Source organism: Hemiscyllium ocellatum, chromosome 11, assembly GCF_020745735.1.
Source record: "Hemiscyllium ocellatum isolate sHemOce1 chromosome 11, sHemOce1.pat.X.cur, whole genome shotgun sequence".
Taxonomy (NCBI): domain Eukaryota; kingdom Metazoa; phylum Chordata; class Chondrichthyes; order Orectolobiformes; family Hemiscylliidae; genus Hemiscyllium; species Hemiscyllium ocellatum.
In genome coordinates this window covers 36,587,226-36,606,615 of record NC_083411.1, presented here as the reverse complement: position 1 = coordinate 36,606,615, position 19,390 = coordinate 36,587,226, and the positions used below count along the sequence as shown (strand labels likewise).

General features: G+C 42.2%; 1 protein-coding gene across 2 annotated transcripts in view; it reads right to left on the bottom strand.

The window, feature by feature from the left end:
- The window catches only part of LOC132820169 (uncharacterized protein C8orf48 homolog), a 104,448-nt gene that overhangs the window by 68,041 nt on the left and 17,017 nt on the right, over positions 1-19,390 (bottom strand). For both annotated transcript variants that reach the window (XM_060832127.1, XM_060832128.1), the window contains exon 3: positions 1,869-2,018. In XM_060832127.1, the coding sequence (XP_060688110.1) occupies positions 1,869-2,018 (150 nt within the window). The remainder of the gene's footprint in view (positions 1-1,868; positions 2,019-19,390) is intronic.

The window sequence follows — 19,390 nt, the reverse complement described above, 5'->3', positions numbered from 1 at the left end:
AAGCTCTGAGGTCACAGAGCTCATGGGCTGTGACACGACAGACTCTGACATTGTTTGACATCGACAGCTTTGTGGAGGACTGTTATGTTTGGTGAGCTGTGTCATAGTAATAGTGGAATTGTGGGCTCTGGAGAAAACATGACAGCTAAGAACCCATCTAATAAATCAGTGTTGTAATAAAACCGGCAGTCTCAGAAATTGGCAGCTGATTCAGATCACAAACTTACAGTAGATGTGAATAGACAAGTGTAAACTTCAAATTATTTCTGCACTGAGCAAATCACAAAATTCAACCAACTCATCGAGGACATTTTAAATAAGCAACTGACAACCCGCTTAACAAGTGCTCTAATTTCCTCTGGCTGCTTTTGTTATTTATAGCTCAATACTTTACACACAGGAAGAAATTAAATTTAGACAATAAAAATGCAGCTTCCTTTCATTTTAAGAAATTTGACAGATTCTGCACTAGTTAATGCCCTCCTAACATTCCCCTATGAGATGATGACAGCTCTGCCTTTAGGCTTGGAAATGGCAAATGACTTTGAGGAGTGGAAAACCAGAAAGCAGTTGAGCAAATGCCTTAAAAATGATGGATATCAAAGAACTCTCAAAATCTGCTCAGCCTATTCCACTGACAGGAACATTAAATAAAGAACTAATCTTGCTTTGGGGTTGTCACAATGTTCAGTATATTACTACACTACAACTATTTCTATGTATTTAATGTGGTCATTTGAAACATTACAGTTACATTAAATAATGAAATCCTCAATTAAATTTACAGTTAGGAAACAATGAACACAGACTTTGACATTAATCATTTGATTATATAGACACGGCAAGATTTCCAAGGGCAGGTTTCCTATCTGTATTTTTCATCCTTCATAGGTTTCTGACCTGGAAGTCAGCCTGACTGATAGGCCTGTTATCCAGGTGATCGAGAAAGACTCCAGCGTAAACCACAGGACCAGATTGGTCCAAACCCCAATTCTGCAAATGCTTGTGATTCTGGGATACTGGGTGAATTGAATCATCGAACTTGGAGGTGGAGGAGGTTTAATTCCAATGCCAGGAGATGGATATCTAATCATGGAGTGGAGGGCCAATCCAACCAAGATGTCTTTATAAGGAGAAAGGGCTGATGGATAGGAGTTTGGGTCTGAAGGAAGCAATCCTACTCTTCTTCACCCACAAGCAGTGCCATCCTCTGGGGAAGACTGCCTCTTGTCCCATCACCTCCATTAATAATGGAAGTGGAACAATTGGACTAGGTTGAGGTCTTTTGTAAAATTTAACAAGTTTTAATCTTTCAATCAAACTAAACACAGTCATTTGTAATGCTAAGGTTCTACCCAGAAAATTATGATGCTGCAAAGAACATCTGAAAATAACTTCAAAGAAATCAGGGCTTTACTTAGATAAACTCCAGGGCTACTTCCACCAGTGACACTTCGATTGTTAAATCCTAGACTTAATACTATTTAGAGGAACTGATTGTTGAAATAATGTAAACATTGGACATCTATCAGTACCGGTCCAGTTTGGAGTAACAATAATTCTCTTTGTAACAACTATGAATGGAATTTGGGGCAAGCTCAATCTAGTTCTTAGTTATTAGGAGCATTGGACAACTCATTATGCTTAGTAATAAGATGCACCTGATCTGAGCAAACTTGATGAAGGTGTTGGCTTTCAAAATGGATTATGATCCATCACTTCCATGAGTACAAAACTCAAAAAATACTAAACATTACACTCACATCCTCTATTTTTGAATATCATTACTTAACTAACATGCTGGTTTAAATTAGCATTACCAAACACTTTAAATTATACATTTAAACAATTAATATCAGATGTCTTACCTTTACGGGAAACCATATACTGTTCTTTTAGATGGTGTGGAGAAGATTCAAATCTGTTTCTCTTCAATATATTAAGATGTTTTTCTATAAATTTTTGTTTTGCTTGTAAATCTTTAGGGTCTTCACAGCATTCAAATTCTTCTTTTGTTTCTAAGAACATCAACAGGTACTTTAAAAATAAGTATTTAAAATGATTGCAATCTTTTAAAAATGACATCAAATTTTGAAAATACTCAGCTGAGGCTTTATTAATCTGCTGATGTTTCCAAGAGATTATTTCTATAGCAATAACTTCCATTTATGCAGCACCTTTTAACAAAGAAAAACATGTCAATTTCTCTCTGTGAAATGCCTTGGCAATCATTGCCCCTTTGTAGGGAGTTAGGCTAAGTAACCAAAAGTATGGATGAAGATGAGCTGACCTCGAATTGTCAGGAAAGAGGTCGTGAGACAGTGGTGTTTAGGGAGGGAGCTTAAAAGTCTAAGATTGAAATGGCTGAAGGTTCTGCTATGAAGCAAGATACAGAAGGCTAGTGCATGAATTGAAGGCACGGATGGGATACAACAATGAAGAATGTTCCAGAAGCTGATGGTAGCAAGGCCTAGATAGATAAATGTTGAATAAGATGAAGGATTTCATTTTTGGTACACCATGGAACACAGCAATGGTGTGAATTAGTGAAAATGGGGGTGCTAAGTGTATGAGTCTCAGTGCACAGCTGTCGAGTTTTGGATAGTTGGAATCAAGAAGGAAAGAAAGCAAAGGATAAATGGAAACTGGAAATGACAAAGTGTGATGAGGTTTTCAGTAGTAGTCACTGAAGAGATGGATAATGTTGTGGAAGTAAGAGTGAGTTGCAGTTCTAATAATGAAATACAAAGTATAACTCAACTAAAAGTTAATATTGATTTTGGAGCTCTACCAATTGCTGAATGGGTAAAAACATCATTCTGTATAACAGAGTTAGAAATAACAGGATGCTGCCATATTCAGTTCCTGTTCCGTGGTGAATTAATTGATCTAATTAATGTTTGTACGATGTCTGGAGAGACTGATAATATTTTATGATTAAATTCAAACTTCCAGTTAATCTCTGAAAAGATGATACAAGAAGATTTCACAATCTTTATTGTAAAAAAATTATGAAAAATAAAATTGACGAAACCTCATTTTCTTTTGCAGGCAGTTTATACTTTAAGCTACTGAAAAGACCATTTTCCTTTTTTTATACAGATCACACATCACACTCTCTACAGAATCACATTCCTTATTGCACAGAGATGACAATTGCTCGCAGTTCTGAACAGATCTGCATTTTCCATTTAGTTCAAGAGCATTTTTGAATGGTTGCCTCCAGGTACCTTCCTTAGTTTAGTTTTTATAGAATCTCCTAATTTCATTGCCAGCAATGAAGCCCATCTTAATGATTCTCCCCTTGAATCATTCCAACTTGAATCTCCTGGAATTCTTAGATGATTTCAGGATGTCTCTCTTTAACTTGAGACAGTCTCTCTCCACATCTGCAGTGATGATTCACAAAGCCATGCAGTCTTTGCTCTGTTGCGCTCATAAAACTGCTGTCTACCTGTGATATCCAGTGTGTTCTAGGGAAGCCTGTAATCTGATCTCATAAATGGCTTCCTCTGTATTCTTTCCCATAGCAACATGAAACACAATAGTCCTGCATTCAGGTTGAAATGCCAAATAGGTATTTGTGACTATGAATGCCTTTCATTTTGGAAGTAAATATACAGTTTGCAACACAACTGTTTACAAATCAATACTTCCAATATCTTTCTGGGAATTTTAAAGGCGCCAACCCTTATATTCTTAACACACAAGCTGCTGCCGCCAGTTTCAAGCATATATACCTTGTATCTTCTTCCCAACAAAATAACGTAACCCTTTTGTTAATCTATAACAATCGAACCCATTGAGGTTTACTGGTTGGTAAATTTCACAGCAGGTGACATGACCCTCTATTTTCAAATTTAGGGTGAAATGAAATCGTAAAACACCATGAATTTACAAACCTCATAACTGTAGCAATTCGAAGACAATTGTGTTCAGAAATTGGGATAGAAGGGGGAAATAAGTAAACATATCAGAATCACAGAAACACCTTTTTCATTTGGATCCTCTGGAAAGGTTCAGCAATGAAGAGGAGCAAATGAATTCAGAAATTCTGAAAACGCAATAGTATTAGAAGACAGTGAATTCTGTGCTCATGGTTTTGAGGATATGCTTCAATATTTTGATGTTTTATAGCATGAAAAAGTTAATCAGTTCCAATTTTTACTCTTAGCACTGAAAAATAATTTATTTTCTTTTTAATTCTTTATCACTCTAAATTGTTTTCATAATATATCAATTTATTGCATCGTGCTTTTAAAAGCAAGTATAAAACAATTGATGGTTGTGTAGTGGTAATGTCACTGGACTACTGGTCCAGAAACTTTGGGAACCAGGTTGAAGTCCCACCAAAGCTGCAGGTAGAATTCATCATAAATTGTGTGAACAATAAAAAGCAAACTGGAACTGAAAGTTAGTCTCAGTTAGACTAAACTGTTCACTGATACAGAAAGTTAGGCATTGTGCATACTGCAGAAACTCACCAAGGCTCCTTCAGCACAACCACCCAAACCAATGTTCATCCATTGCATCAAAGGAAGATTGCAACAGATGAAACCATCTAAAAATTTCCCTCTAAATAACACATCAATCTGACTCAGAACTCCAATGTCTTTCCTTCAGCCTCACTCGGTCAAAATCCTGGCACTCGTTTCCAACCAGTTCAGTGAGTGTAACCACATGGACTGCAGAGATTCAAGAAGGAATCACAATATCACCTTTTCAAGGGAATTAGAGATGGGCAATACATGCTACCACATACACTCTGAGAAAGAATTTTCTCAAGTCCAACTTTGCTATGTCATGCACGGGTTTCCTCTGGATGCTCCGGTTTCCTCCCACAGTCCAAAGATGTGCAGGTCAGGTGAATTGGCCATACTAAATTGCTCGTAGTGATAGGTGCATTAGTCAGAGGGAAATGGAACTGGGTGGGTTACTCTCCAGAGAGTCGGTGTGGACTTGTTGGGCCGAAGGGCCTATTTCCACACTATAGGGAATCTAATCTAATCTAAAAATCTCTTCATTTCTGAATTTCCAGGGCACTGAGTGTATCTGTTTTAGGAATAAAAATATCACTTGTTCTGATAGTCATTGATGCAAAGCCGTGAATGTTAATTCAACGTCTCATCCCCTCAGGCTCAATATTTATTATGCATTGGGTTCTTATATTCCATTCTTGATTGAGAAGTATCAATCAAGAATAGAAAGCAAAATTACTGCATTTATTTTTTCTCCTTTTCCTTCCCTCTTCATCTGAAAGACTAAAACTCATTCTGGGGCACAGAAGGACACCCTTCAGCACCTTGCTTGAGTGTCCATCTTCAGTGTGGGAGTGGAAGACTAATGGAGCAATAATGCAACCAACAAATCTGAAGGTCCATTCTTATATTATAATGCAACTGCCCTGGGGTTAAAAGCACTAGATGTAGTTAACACAGGGCAGTGTGGACCAGAAGAGGCTCTGGCAATTCAACCATTTGTGAATTAACCAAAGTCTTACCAAAACCTAATTTTTAATGTATGATGCCTCAAAAGCATCACTTGGTGAGTGTTGCAAAAACAACTGATGGGTGGGATATTAGTGCGTATATCATGATTTGTTTAATCCTTATAGAGTCATAGAGATGTACAGCATGCAAACAGACCCTTCGGTCCAACCCATCCATGCCGACCAGATATCCCAACACAATCTAGTCCCACCTGCCTGCACCCGGCCTATATCCCTCCAAACCCTTCCTATTCATACACCTATCCAAATGCATCTTAAATGTTGCAATTGTACCAGCCTCCACCACTTCCTCTGGCAGCTCATTCCATACACGTACCACCCTCTGTGTGAAAATGTTACCCCGTAGGTTTCTTTTATATCTTTCCCCTCTCACCCTAAGCCTATGCCCTCTAGTTCTAGACTCCTCGACCCCATGGAAAAGATTTTGCCTATTTATGCTATCCATGCCCTTCATACATTTATAAACCTCTATAAGGTCACCCCTCAGCCTCCGACGCTCCAGGGAAAACAGGCCCAGCCTGTTCAGCCTCTCCCTAAAGCTCAAATCCTCCAACCTTGGCAACATCCTTGTCAATCTTTTCTGAATCCTTTCAAGTTTCACAACATCTTTTCGATAGGAAGGAGATCAGAATTGCAATATTCCAACAGTGGCCTAACCAATGACCTGTACAGCCACAACATGATGTCCCAGCTCCTGTACTCAATACTCTGACCAATAAAGAAAAGCATACCAAACGCCTTCTTCACTATCCTATCTACCTGTGACTCCACTTTCAAGGAGCTATAAACCTGCACTCCAAAACCTCTTTGTTCAGCAACATTCTGTAGGACCTTACCATTAAGTATATAGGTCCTGCTAAGATTTGCTTTCCCAAAATGCAACACCTCACATTTATCTGAATTAATCTCCATTTGCCACTTCTCAGCCCATTGGCCCATCTGGTCAAGATCCTGTTGTAATCTGAGGTAAGCATCTTTGCTGTCCACTACACCTCCAATTTTGGTGTCATCTGCAAACTTACTAACTGTACCTCTTATGCTCGCATCCAAATCATTGATGTAATCATCGATTGTCACAGGTGAGGTGTCGGAAGACTAGAGGTTGGCTAACGTGGTGCCACTTTTAAGAAGGGTGGTAAGGACAAGCTAGGGAACTATAGACCAGTTAGCCTGACGTCAGTGGTGGGCAAGTTGTTGGTGGGAATCCTGAGGGATAGGATGTACATGCATTTGAAAAGGCAAGGATTGATTAGGGATAGTTAGCATGGCTTTGTGTGTGGGAAATCATTGCTGAAAAATGTGTTGCTGGAGATCAGAGCTGAGAAATGTGTTGCTGGAAAAGGGCAGCAGCTCAGGCAGCTCAGGCAGCAGGAGGATCGACATTTCAGGCATAAGCCCTTCTCATTCTCCTGCTCCTTGGATGCTGCCTGACCTGCTGCGCTTTTCCAGCAACACATTTCTCAGCTCTGATCTCCAGCATCTGCAGTCCTCACTTTCTCCATGCGGGAAATCATGTCTCACAAACTTGATTGAGTTTTTTGAGGAAGTAACAAAAAGGATTGATGAGAGCAGAGCGGTTGGCGTGATCTATGTGGACTTCAGAAAAGCATTCAACAAGGTTCCCCATGGGAGACTGAATAGCAAGGTTAGATCTCACGAAATACAGGGAGAACTCGCCATTTGGATACAGAACTAGCTTAAAGGAGAAGACAGAGGGTGGTGGTGGAGGGTTGTTTTTCAGACTGGAGGTCTGTGACCAGTGGAATGCCACAAGGATCGGTGCTGGATCCTCTACTTTTTGTCATACAAATATCTCGGCAACAGGCCCAGAAATCACTTCACTAGCTTCCCACAGAGTTCTAGGGTACACCTGATCAGGTCCTGGAGATTTATCTACCTTTACCCATTTCAAGACATCCAGCACTTCCTCCTCTGTAATATGGACACTTTGCAAGATGTCACCATCTACTTCCCTTCAGTCTATATCTTCCATATCCTTTTCCACTGCAAATACTGATGCAAAATTCTCCTTTAACATCTTCCCCATTTTCTGCAGCTCCACACAAAGGCCGCCTTGCTGATCTTTGAGGGGCCCTCTTCTCTCCCTAGTTACCCATTTGTCCTTAATATATTTGTAAAAACCCTTTGGATTCTCCTTAATTTTATTTGCCAAAGCTATCTCATGTCCCCTTTTTGCCCTCCTGATTTCCCTCTTAAGTATACTCCTACTTCCTTTGTACTCTTCTAAGGATTCACTCGATCTATCCTGTCTATACTTTATATATGCTTCCTTCTTTTTCTTAACCAAACCCTCAATTTCTTTAGTCATCCAGCATTCCCTATACCTACGAGCCTTTCCTTTCACCCTGACAGGAATATACTTTCTCTGGATTCTCGTTATCTCATTTCTGAAGGCTTCCCATTTTCCAGTCGTCCCTTTTCCTGCGAACATCTGCCCCCGATCAGCTTTCGAAAGTTCTTGCCTAGTACCGTCAAAATTGGCCTTTCTCCAATTTAGAACTTCAACTTTTAAATCTGGTCTATCCTTTTCCATCATTGATTTAAATCTAATAGAATTATGGTCCCTGGTCCCAAAGTGCTTCCCTACTGACATCTCAGTCACCTGCCCTGCCTTATTTCCTAAGAATAGATCAAGGTTTGCACATTTTCTAGTAGATACATCCACATGCTGAATCAGAAAATGTTCTTGTACACACTTGACAAATTCCTCTCCATCTAAACCCTTAACACTATGGCAGTCCCAGTCTAAGTTTGGAAAGTTAAAATCCCTGACCATTACCACCTTATTTTTCTTGCAGATAGCCGAGATCTCCTTACAAGTTTGTTTTTTAATTTCTCTCTGACTATTCTTATTTCTCAAATAACTTCCCTGGATGTATTTCCAGGAATATCCTCCCTCAGCACAGCTGTAATGCTATCCCTGATCAAAAATGCACCCCGGCCTCTCAACCCCTTTCTTGCCTCCTTTTCTATCCTTCCTGTAGCATTTGTATGCTGGAACATTAAGCTGCCAGTCCTACCCATCCCTGAGCCATGTTTCTGTAATTGCAATGATATCCCAGTCACATGTTCCTAACCATGTCCTGAGTTCATCTGCCTTCCCTGTTAGGCCTCTTGCATTCAAATAAATGCAGCTTAACTTATTAGTCCTACCTTGTCCCTGCCTGCCCTGACTGTTTGAGTCGCACCTGTTCTCAACTGTACCAGTCTCAGATTGATCTCTTTCCTCACTATCTCCCTGGGGCCCACCACTCCCTCCCCCCGCCCCCACTTTACTAGTTTAAATCCTCCCGAGCAGCTCTAGCAAATCAGTCCCCTTCCAATTTAGCTGCAATCCGTCCTTCTTGTACAGATCACTTCTACCCCAAAAGAGATTCCAATGATGCAAAAATGTGAATCCCTCTCACATACACCAACTCCTCAGCCATGCATTCATCTACTCTACCCTCCTATTCATGCCCTCACTAGCTCATAGCACCGGGAGTAATCCAGATATTACTAGCCTTGAGGACCTCCTTTTTAAATTTCTGCCTAACTCTCTGTAATCTCCCTTCAGAATCTCAACCTTTTACATTCCTATGTCATTAATTCCATTGTGGACAATGACCTCTTGCTGGCACCTCTCCCCCGTGAGAACCTTCTGCACCCTCTCTGAGACATCCTTGATCCTGGCACCAGGGAAGCAACATTCCATTCTGCTTTTTCGCTGCTGGCCACAGAAACATCTGTCTGTACCTTGGACTAGAGAATCCCCTGACACAATTGATCTCTTGGAACCCGATCTACCCTTCGTTGCATTAGAGCCAGTCACAATACCAGAAATTTGGCTGTTTGTGCTACGTTCCCCTGAGAATCCAACACCCCCTACATTTTTTCAAACCAGCATACCTGTTTGAAATGGGCATATCCACAAAAGATTCCTGCACTGGCTGCCTACCTCTCTTACCTTTCCTGGAGTTAACCCATCTATGTGACCATACCTGAGACTTTCCCCCTTCCTATAACTGCCATCCATCACATAACGGTCTCTCCAACCGATCCATTCGATCTGATAAGATTCACAGCCAACACCTTTTATGGCAGATATAATCCGCAGTAAACCTTAAACTCTCTTTAAACTCCCACATATGACAAGAAATACATATCACTCTAATAAAAGCCATCTTTGATCCTTCACAATGTACAGACCCAGAAATTAACACCATCTTATTTCTCTGCAAACACTGTACCAGGTTAAATTAATAGTTATGGCTTATATTTTAAAGTTAATCAAAAAACATATCCCCAAAATCATATAATCAAGAAAGAACCCACTATACCCACTACTGCAGATTCTCTGTAGGACACACTTAAAACAACAATTAACTTATCTGATGCTGTGTTATGAACTTCGCCCTACAGTTCCTCCAAGAGCAGTTGTGAATTTCACTGTCTTGTTAATTTTCCCAGATGCACTCCAATGTCCAACGATACATGAATTCAAACAGCAAAGACAGTAACTGTGCAGGTTCCCTCTCCCTCTCTCTCCTGCAATGACCTCACCGCGTGCTTCCTTTGTCTGTTCTTCTCCCTTTTAAAACTGCTGTTGTTTTGACTTTTTTTTTCCAAAGTTCCAAAACAATGCAACAGCATATGAAACAGTAATTGCTGCTCCTGGAATTTGAGGAAATCACCTCCAGCATCTAAAATACTTCAAAAAAGGAGCAGCTGTTACAGCCAGAAATGTTTCCCTTCCTCCATCTTACAGGTGAATAGTTGCAGCTGGACTGTTAAAGTGGGGAAAATGAGAACTGCAGATGCTGGGGATCAGAGTTGAGAGTGTGGTGCTGGAAATACACAGCAAGTAGGGCAGCATCTGAGAGCAGGCTTTGGGCAAAAGCCCTTCATCAGCAAGAGAGTGATTTTGCAACTTAACGTCAATATTGTTGCTAAAAGATCCATTCTGAGAACTTGGAAAGGGAACAGCATGAGTTTATCATGAGTATTGAACATGCCATGAACACTGCTTAGTTATGTGCAGTGCTTAAAGCATCCAAAAAGCAGTGGTTCAGACAGCACTCTGCAGAACTGTATCTTCAATCCTAAAGCTTCTGTCGTTTGGCATGCAAGTAGCCCTGTATTATAGCTTCACCAGATTGATACCTCAACTTTTCAGTATGCCTGATGCTGCCCAACATGTTTTCCTACAATTAAGCCAGAGTTGATCCCTAGCTTGGAGATAATAATAAGGGTGCTATGCTGGGATATGAGATTACAGACAGAAGTTAAATATAATTGTACTGCTGGCCCACACTGTCTCTTTGATGGTGCTAGACCTGGGCAAAATCTATCGCATTTAGCACTATGACAGTGCCACACAAAACACTGGACAGTGTCGTCAATGTACAGACGAGATTTCATCTCCACAAGGTCTATGTGGTAGTCATGCTTACCAATACTGTCACAGATGGATACATCAGTGACAGTCGGATTGATTGGGATGAGGTCAATTAGATCTTTTCCACTATTGGGTTCCTTCACCAAATGCCACTGAATGATTCTAGCAACCTTGATCTTGAGAGTTTGGTCAGTTTAGTTACTAACAGTGTTATTCAGCCACTTTTGGTTAATGTTCATTGAAATCATCCACCCAGGGTACATTCTACCACTTCAAGGTGGTAAGCAGAAGGTTTCCTTTTTCATATTTGACCTGATGCCATGAGATCTCATAAGGTCTACAGGAAACATTGATGATTCCTGGGGGAACTGTATTCTTGACCTTATACCATCACTGTGCCATCACTTCTGCTGGGTAAGTCAGATTGGGTGATACCGAAAAATGGTCAGGCATATTGTCTGAAAGGTATGATTCATGAGAATGACTATGTTAGGCTGTTGTTTGACTCATCTGTGAGACAGCTCTACCAATTTTGGCACTAGTCCCGAGATGTTAGCAAGAAGGGTTTAGCTATGTCATGTGTTTTAGTTGATGCCATTCACTCCATCTGGTTTAATTCCTTTTTTAAGGCTTTCTACTGGAAATAACTGAAAGGTTATTTCAGAGGCAGTTAAAAGTCAACTACATTACTGTTTGGTCTAGAGTCACCCAACCATCTCCCAATCTTGCTGGGCAGCTGTGTGTAAAACAAAACCCTTATATGTAAAACATTTGGGGCAGATATGATCAAGTTGTGTGTAAATGTACCTTTTTTTAGAAAGACATTAAATAATATTGCTCTTTTATGATAAAAGCTTAATGTCAACTTCATTGTTTGAGATACGTAAGTTCTTATTAAAAGTTCTTAAAAATTATATTCTTGTCAACCCACCATTTACAAATTCAACGGACAACTGAAAAATAGGGTGTCTTATAAATGTGCCCGTCAAATCCAGTTAATTTCTGTTAAAAGACAAGGGGCATGAAAAATAAAGCAATATGTGGAGAAACAATTTTTAGAAAAGCCAAGTGGAGACTTCCTGTGGCATCCTGGCCCAGATAATAACCTAAATAAGTAACTCCAAGGACAGGTGACAAATATTAAAATAAATACAGAAATAAAAATTAGGCTTTCTCACTCGTACAATCAAAGTAAAACCACTTCTCTCATCGATCACCCACTCTGGATAACTTTGGAAACTAGTACTTGACGGCCTCTCAGCAACAGAAATCTTTTACAGCAGACCCTCATCAAACAAAAAGATCTCTGCTCTAAAATCTTAATTTTATAGACAGCAACCTCAGGAGAAATATTTTAAATTGACCTACCATATCTCAGCTGGCACTCATGTTGTCAAACACGAACACCAAAAAAATATACAAACTGAGCAACTGAATTCATTTCTGGGTAAATAGAATTGGAAAGCAAGGACGTTACATCAAACTTGTACAGAAGCTTGGATAGATTAATATTCTGTGAACTTTGTTGTTGGGATGTAGAGATTATTGGAAAGGTTAGCATTCATGGCCTGTTGTTAATTGAGAATGTTGCAGTATGTTGTTGCTTTGAGTCACTTTGTCCATGTGATGTCGGTTCACTCATTATGTCATAGAGTCATAGAGATGTACAGCATGGAAACAGACGCTTTGGTCCAACTCATCCATGCCAACTGGATATCCCATCCAAATATAGTCCCACCTGCCAGCATCTGGCCCATATCTCTCCAAACCTATCTTATTTATATACTCATCCAGATGTCTTTTAAATGTTGTAATTGTACTAGCCTCCACCACTTCCTCTGGCAGCCCATTCACACATGCACCATCCGCTGCATGAAAAAGTTGCCCCTTAGGTCTCCTTTATATTTTTCCCCTCTCACCCTAAAACTATGCGCTCTAGTTTTGGTCTCCCTCACCCCAGGGAAAAGACCTTGTCGATTTACACTCATGATTTTATAAACCTCTATAAGGTCACCCCTCAGTCTCCGATGCTCCAAGGAAAACAGCCCTGACCTAGTCAACCTCTCGCTATAGCTCAAATCCTCCAAACCTGGCAACATCCTTGTAAATCCTTTCAAGTTTCATAACATCATTCCGATAGGAAGGAGACCAGAATTGCACGCAATATTCCAAAAGTGGCCTAACCAATGTCTGGCAGTCACAACATGACCTCCAACTCCTGTACTCAATAGTCTGACCAACAAAGGAAAGCATACAAAACACCTTCTTCACTATCCTATCTACCTGCGACTTTACTTTCAAGGAGCTATGAATCTGCACTCCAAGGTCTCTTTGTTCAGCAACATTCCCTAGGACCTTACCATTAAGTGTATAAATCCTGCCATGATTTGCTTTCCCAAAATGCAGCACCTCACATTTATCTCAATTAAACTCCATCTGCCAATCCTCAGCCCACTGGCTCATCTGATCAAGATCCTGTTATAATCTGAGGTAACCTTCTTCACTGTCCACTACACCTCCAATTTTGGTGTCATCTGCAAACTTACTAACTATACCTCTTATGCTCACATCTAAATCATTTATATAGATGATGAAACGTAGTGGACCCATCCTTGTGGGTCCTTGTGGCACTCCAATGGTTATAGCCCTCCAGTCTTAAAAACAACCCTCCACCACCACCCTCTGTCTTCTACTACCTCTTTATCCAAATGGCTAGTTCTCCCTGTATTCCCTGAGATCTAACCTTGCTAACCAGTCTCCCATGGAGAATCTTGTCAAACACCTTACTGAAGTCTATATAGATCACATCAACTACTCTTCCCTTATCAATTCTCTTTGTTACTTCTTCAAAACACTCAATCAAGTTTGTAAGACATGATTTCTCATGCACAAAGCCATGTTGACTATCCCTAATCAGTCCTTGCCTTTCCAAATACAAGTAAATCCTGTTCCTCAGGATTCCCTCCAACTACATGCCTACCACCAATATCAGGCTCACTGGTCTATAGTTTCCTGGCTTGTTCTTACCACCTTTCCTAAATAGTGGCACCACATTAGAACATAGAACATAGAACATAGAAATACAGTGCAGTGCAGGCCCTTTGGCCCTCGATATTGCGCCAATCCAAGCCCACCTAACCTACACTAGCCCACTATCCTCCATATGCCTATCCAATGCCCGTTTAAATGCCCATAAAGAGAGAGAGTCCACCACTGCTACTGGCAGGGCATTCCATGAACTCACGACTCGCTGAGTAAAGATTAGCCAACCTCCAGTCTTCCGCACCTCACCTGTGACGAGAGATGATACAAATATCTCAGCAAGAGGCCCAGCAATCACTTCCATAGCTTCCCACAGAGTTCTAGGGTACATCTGATCAGGTCTTGGGGATTTATCCACTTTTATGCATTTTTAGACATCCAGTACTTCCTCCTCTGTAATATGGACATTTTTCAAGATGTCACCATCTATTTTCCTACATTCTATATCTTCCATGTCCTTCTCCACAGTAAACACTGATGCAAAATACTCATTTATTATCTCTCCCATCTCCTGCAGCTCCACACAAAGGCTGCCTTGTTGATCTTTGAGGGGCCGTATTCTCTTCCTAGTTACCCTTTTGTCCTTCACGTATTTGTAAAAACCTTTTGGATTTTTTTTAACTCAATTTGCCAAATCTATCTCATGTCATCTTTTTGCCCTCTTGATTTCCCTCTTAATTATATTCCTACTGCCTGTATACTCTTCTAAGGAGTCACTCGATCTGCCCTGTCTATATCTGACATACGCTTCCTTCTATGTCTTAACCAAACCCTCAATTTTTTGAGTCATCCAGCATTCCCTATACCTACTAGCTTTTCCTTTCACCCTCACAGGAATATATTGTCTCTGGACTCTCATTATCTCATTTCTGAAGCTTCCCATTTTCAAATAAATATATTATTTTTCCCTCAACTGAACTATCAAGACAGAGATGGGAAGGATGTGCCAGGACTTTGAGCCAACGACACTGAAACAGCAACAATATCATTACAAGTCGGCACAGTGTGCAACTCCAGGAGGTTCAGGCAAGTATTAATGTCCCATGCACCTGCTACACTTGTCTGTCCAGGTGAAAGAGGTCACATGCTATTAAAGATGTCTTGTAGAGTTGCTGCAGGCCACCTTGTCAATAAATAGCATAAGGATTAGGAGGAGGAGGAGGCAATTCAGCCCCTTGGGCCTGTTCTGCCGTTTAGTATGATCATAGCTGATCCCATTGCAATCTCAACTCCAATTTTCTGCCCTTTCTGCATAACCCTTCAATCCATTACTAAATAAAAATCTATCTATCTGCACTTCGAAATTACTCAATATGCCCTCCAGGGTAGTGAGCTCCATAGATTCACGACTCTTTGAGTAGTAATTTATCTTCATCTCAGTTTTAAATCTGCTACCTTTATCCCAAAATTATGACTTCTCATTCTACATTGCCTCTCAAAAAGAAACATCTTCTTTACATTTATTTTGCCAATCCCCCTTTAGCACCTTATATATTTCAATTAGACATTCTCTCATTCTTCTAAATACTTAAAAATATCAGCTTAAACTGCTTAATTTATTTCATGAAACAAACCTTTTATCGCTGGAATAAGCCAAGTGAACTTCTTCTGAACTGCCTCCAATATCTTACATCGCTTCTCATGTCAAGGGATTGTAATTATACCTAATACTCCATGTGTGGTCTCAGTAATGCCTCATACAGTTGCAGCAACACTTTCCTACTTTTGTGCTCTATTCCTTTAGCAATAAATGTCAATACTCCATTTGTCTTCCTATTACTTGCTGTACTGGCATTCTGGTTTTCTGTGATTTGTGCACAAGGACACCCAGTTCTGCATCTGAAGTTTATCACCATTTAGATAATAAGTGGCCTTTCTATTCTTCTAACCAAAATGAACTTATCCATGTTAAACTACATTGGTAAATTTCTTTACTGCAACTTACTTTTCAACTACATTTGTGTCATCTGCAAATTTGGCTTTAGTGTCTTCTATTCCTACATTTGTCATTAACAAAAATTGTAAATAATTGGGACATGAGGACCAAACCCTGTAGCACCCCAACAGTTACATCTTGCCAACCCTAAATGACTCATGTATCCGAACTGTCTGTTCTCTGTTGCTTTGCCAATCTTCAGTCAAAGCTAACTGATTACTCTAAATCTGTGCGATCATATCTTGTGTATTAATCTCTTGAATGGCACATTATCAAATGTTTTCTTGAAGTCTATTAACACTACACCTACAAAATCCTTGTTATCCACTTTGCTTGCTACATAGTACACAGAATATAACAGGACAGTACAGGAACAGGCTCTTCAGTCCACTATGTCCATGCTGACCATATGTCATTCTAACTGATCCCATCTATTATCTACCTGTTCAAATGCATCTTCAACTTTGCTAACAAATCTGCTTCTGAGTCTTCCCCTGGCATCACTTTGCAGGTGAAAGTGAGGATTGCAGATGCTGGAGATCAGAGCTGAAAATATGTTGCTGGAAAAGCGCAGCAGGTCAGACAGCATCCAAAGAGCAGGAGAATCGATGTCTCGGGCATAAGCCCTTCTTCAGGAATGAGGAAAGTGTGTCCAGCAGTCTAAGATAAAAGGTAGGGAGGAGGGACTTGAGGGAGGGGCGTTTGAAATGCGATAGGTGGAAGGAGGTCAAAGTGATGATGATAGGCCGGAGTGGGGTTGGGGGTGGAGAGGTCAGGAAGAAGATTGCAGGTTAGGAAGGCGGTGCTGAGTTTGAGGGATTTGACTGAGACAAGGTGGGGGGAGGGGAAATGAGGAAACTGGAGAAATCTGAGTTCATCCCTTGTGGTTGGAGGGTTCCTAGGCGGAAGATGAGGCGCTCTTCCTCCAGCCGTCGTGTTGCTATGGTCGGGCAATGGAGGAGTCCAAGGACCTGCATGTGGCCTCCTCTATATTGGGGAGACAGGCCGCCTACTTGTAGAACGTTTCAGAGAACACCTCTGGGACATCCGCACCAACCAACCCAACCACCCCGTGGCTCGACACTTCAACTCCTCCTCCCACTACACCAAGGACATGCAGGTCCTTGGACTCCTCCGTCGCCAGACCATAGCAACATGACGGTTGGAGGAAGAGCACCTCATCTTCCGCCTAGGAACCCTCCAACCACAAGGGATGAACTCAGATTTCTCCAGTTTCCTCATTTCCCCTCCCCCCACCTTGTCTCAGTCAAATCCCTCAAACTCAGCACCACCTTCCTAACCTGCAATCTTCTTCCTGACCTCTCCACCCCCACCCCCACTCCGGCCTATCACCCTCACCTTGACCTCCTTCCACCTATCACCTTTCCAACGCCCCTCCCACAAGTCCCTCCTCCCTACCTTTTACCTTAGACTACTGGACACACTTTCCTCATTCCTGAAGAAGGGCTCATGCCTGAAACGTCGATTCTCCTGTTCCTTGGATGCTGCCTGACCTGCTGCGCTTTTCCAGCAACACATTTTCATCACTTTGCAGGCACCTACCACTGCGGAAAAAACTTGCCTTGCATATCTCCTGTAAACTTCTCCCTTCTCAAGTTAAAGTGAAGCACCCTAGTAATTGACATTTCCACCGTGGAGAAGAGATTCTGACTATCCTTCTTATCCATCTTATACTTCTGTCAGGTTGCCCCTTAGCCTCTGACACTCTCACAAAAACAATCCAACTTTGTTCAAGTTCTCCTTATAGCTAATGCACTCCAATCCAGAAAACATCCTGGTAAACGTCTTTTGTATTCTCTCCAAAAGTTCCACATCCTTCCTACAGTGTGGTGACCAGAACTGCACACAATGCTCCAAATGTGAACTAACTAAATTCTTATGCAGCTACAATATTCAAGTAAAAAGTGAGGTCTGCAGATGCTGGAGATCAGAGCTGAAAATGTGTTGCTGGTTAAAGCACAGCAGGTCAGGCAGCATCCAAGGAACAGGAAATTTGACGTTTCGGGCCAGAGCCCTTCATCAGGAATGAGGAGAATGTGCCAGGCAGGCTAAGATAAAAGGTAGGGAGGAGGGACTTGGGGGAGGGGCGATGGAAATGTGATAGGTGGAAGGAGGTCAAGGTGAAGGTGATAGGTTGGAGTGGGGTGGGAGCGGAGAGGTCAGGAAGAAGATTGCAGGTTAGGAGGGCGGTGCTGAGAACTGTACCTCGACACGGTTCTGTCCCCTTTAGTCCAAGAACTCCCCACCTACGTTCGGGACACCACCCACGCCCTCCACCTCCTCCATGATTTTCGCTTCCCCGGTCCCCAATGCCTTATCTTCACGATGGACATCCAGTCCCTGTACACCTCCATCCCCCATCACGAAGGACTCAAAGCCCTCCGCTTCTTCCTTTCCCGCCGCACCAACCAGTACCCTTCCACTGACACCCTCCTTCGACTGACTGAACTGGTCCTCACCCTGAATAACTTCTCTTTTCAATCCTCCCACTTCCTCCAAACTAAAGGAGTTGCCATGGGCACCCGCATGGGCCCCAGCTATGCCTGTCTCTTCGTAGGATATGTGGAACAGTCCATCTTCCGCAACTACACTGGCACCACCCCCCACCTTTTCCTCCGCTACATCGATGACTGTATCGGCGCTGCCTCGTGCTCCCACGAGGAGGTTGAACAGTTCATCAACTTTACCAACACCTTCCATCCCGACCTCAAATTCACCTGGACTGTCTCAGACTCCTCCCTCCCCTTCCTAGACCTTTCCATTTCTATCTCGGGTGACCAAATCAACACAGACATCTACTATAAACCGACTGAGTCCCACAGCTACCTGGACTACACCTCCTCCCACCCTGCCCCCTGTAAAAACTCCATCTCATATTCCCAATTCCTTCGTCTCCGCCGCATCTGCTCCCAGGAGGACCAGTTCCAATACCGTACAGCCCAAATGGCCTCCTTCTTCAAGGACCGCAGATTCCCCCCAGACGTGATCGACGATGCCCTCCACCGCATCGCCTCCACTTCCCGCTCCTCCGCCCTTGAGCCCCGCTCCTCCAACCGCCACCAAGACAGAACCCCACTGGTTCTCACCTACCACCCCAGCAACCTCCGCATACAGCGTATCATCCGCCGTCATTTCCGCCACCTCCAAACGACCCCACCACCAGGGATATATTTCTCTCCCCTCCCCTATCAGCGTTCCGCAAAGACCACTCCCTTTGTGACTCCCTCGTCAGGTCCACACCCCCCACCAACCCAACCTCCACTCCAGGCACCTTCCCCTGCAACCGCAGGAAATGTAAAACCTGCGCCCACACCTCCTCCCTCACTTCCCTCCAAGGCCCCAAGGGATCCTTCCATATCTGCCACAAGTTCACCTGCACCTCCACACACATCATCTATTGCATCCGCTGCACCCGATGTGGCCTCCTCTACATTGGGGAGACGGGCCGCCTACTTGCGGAACGCTTCAGAGAACACCTCTGGGA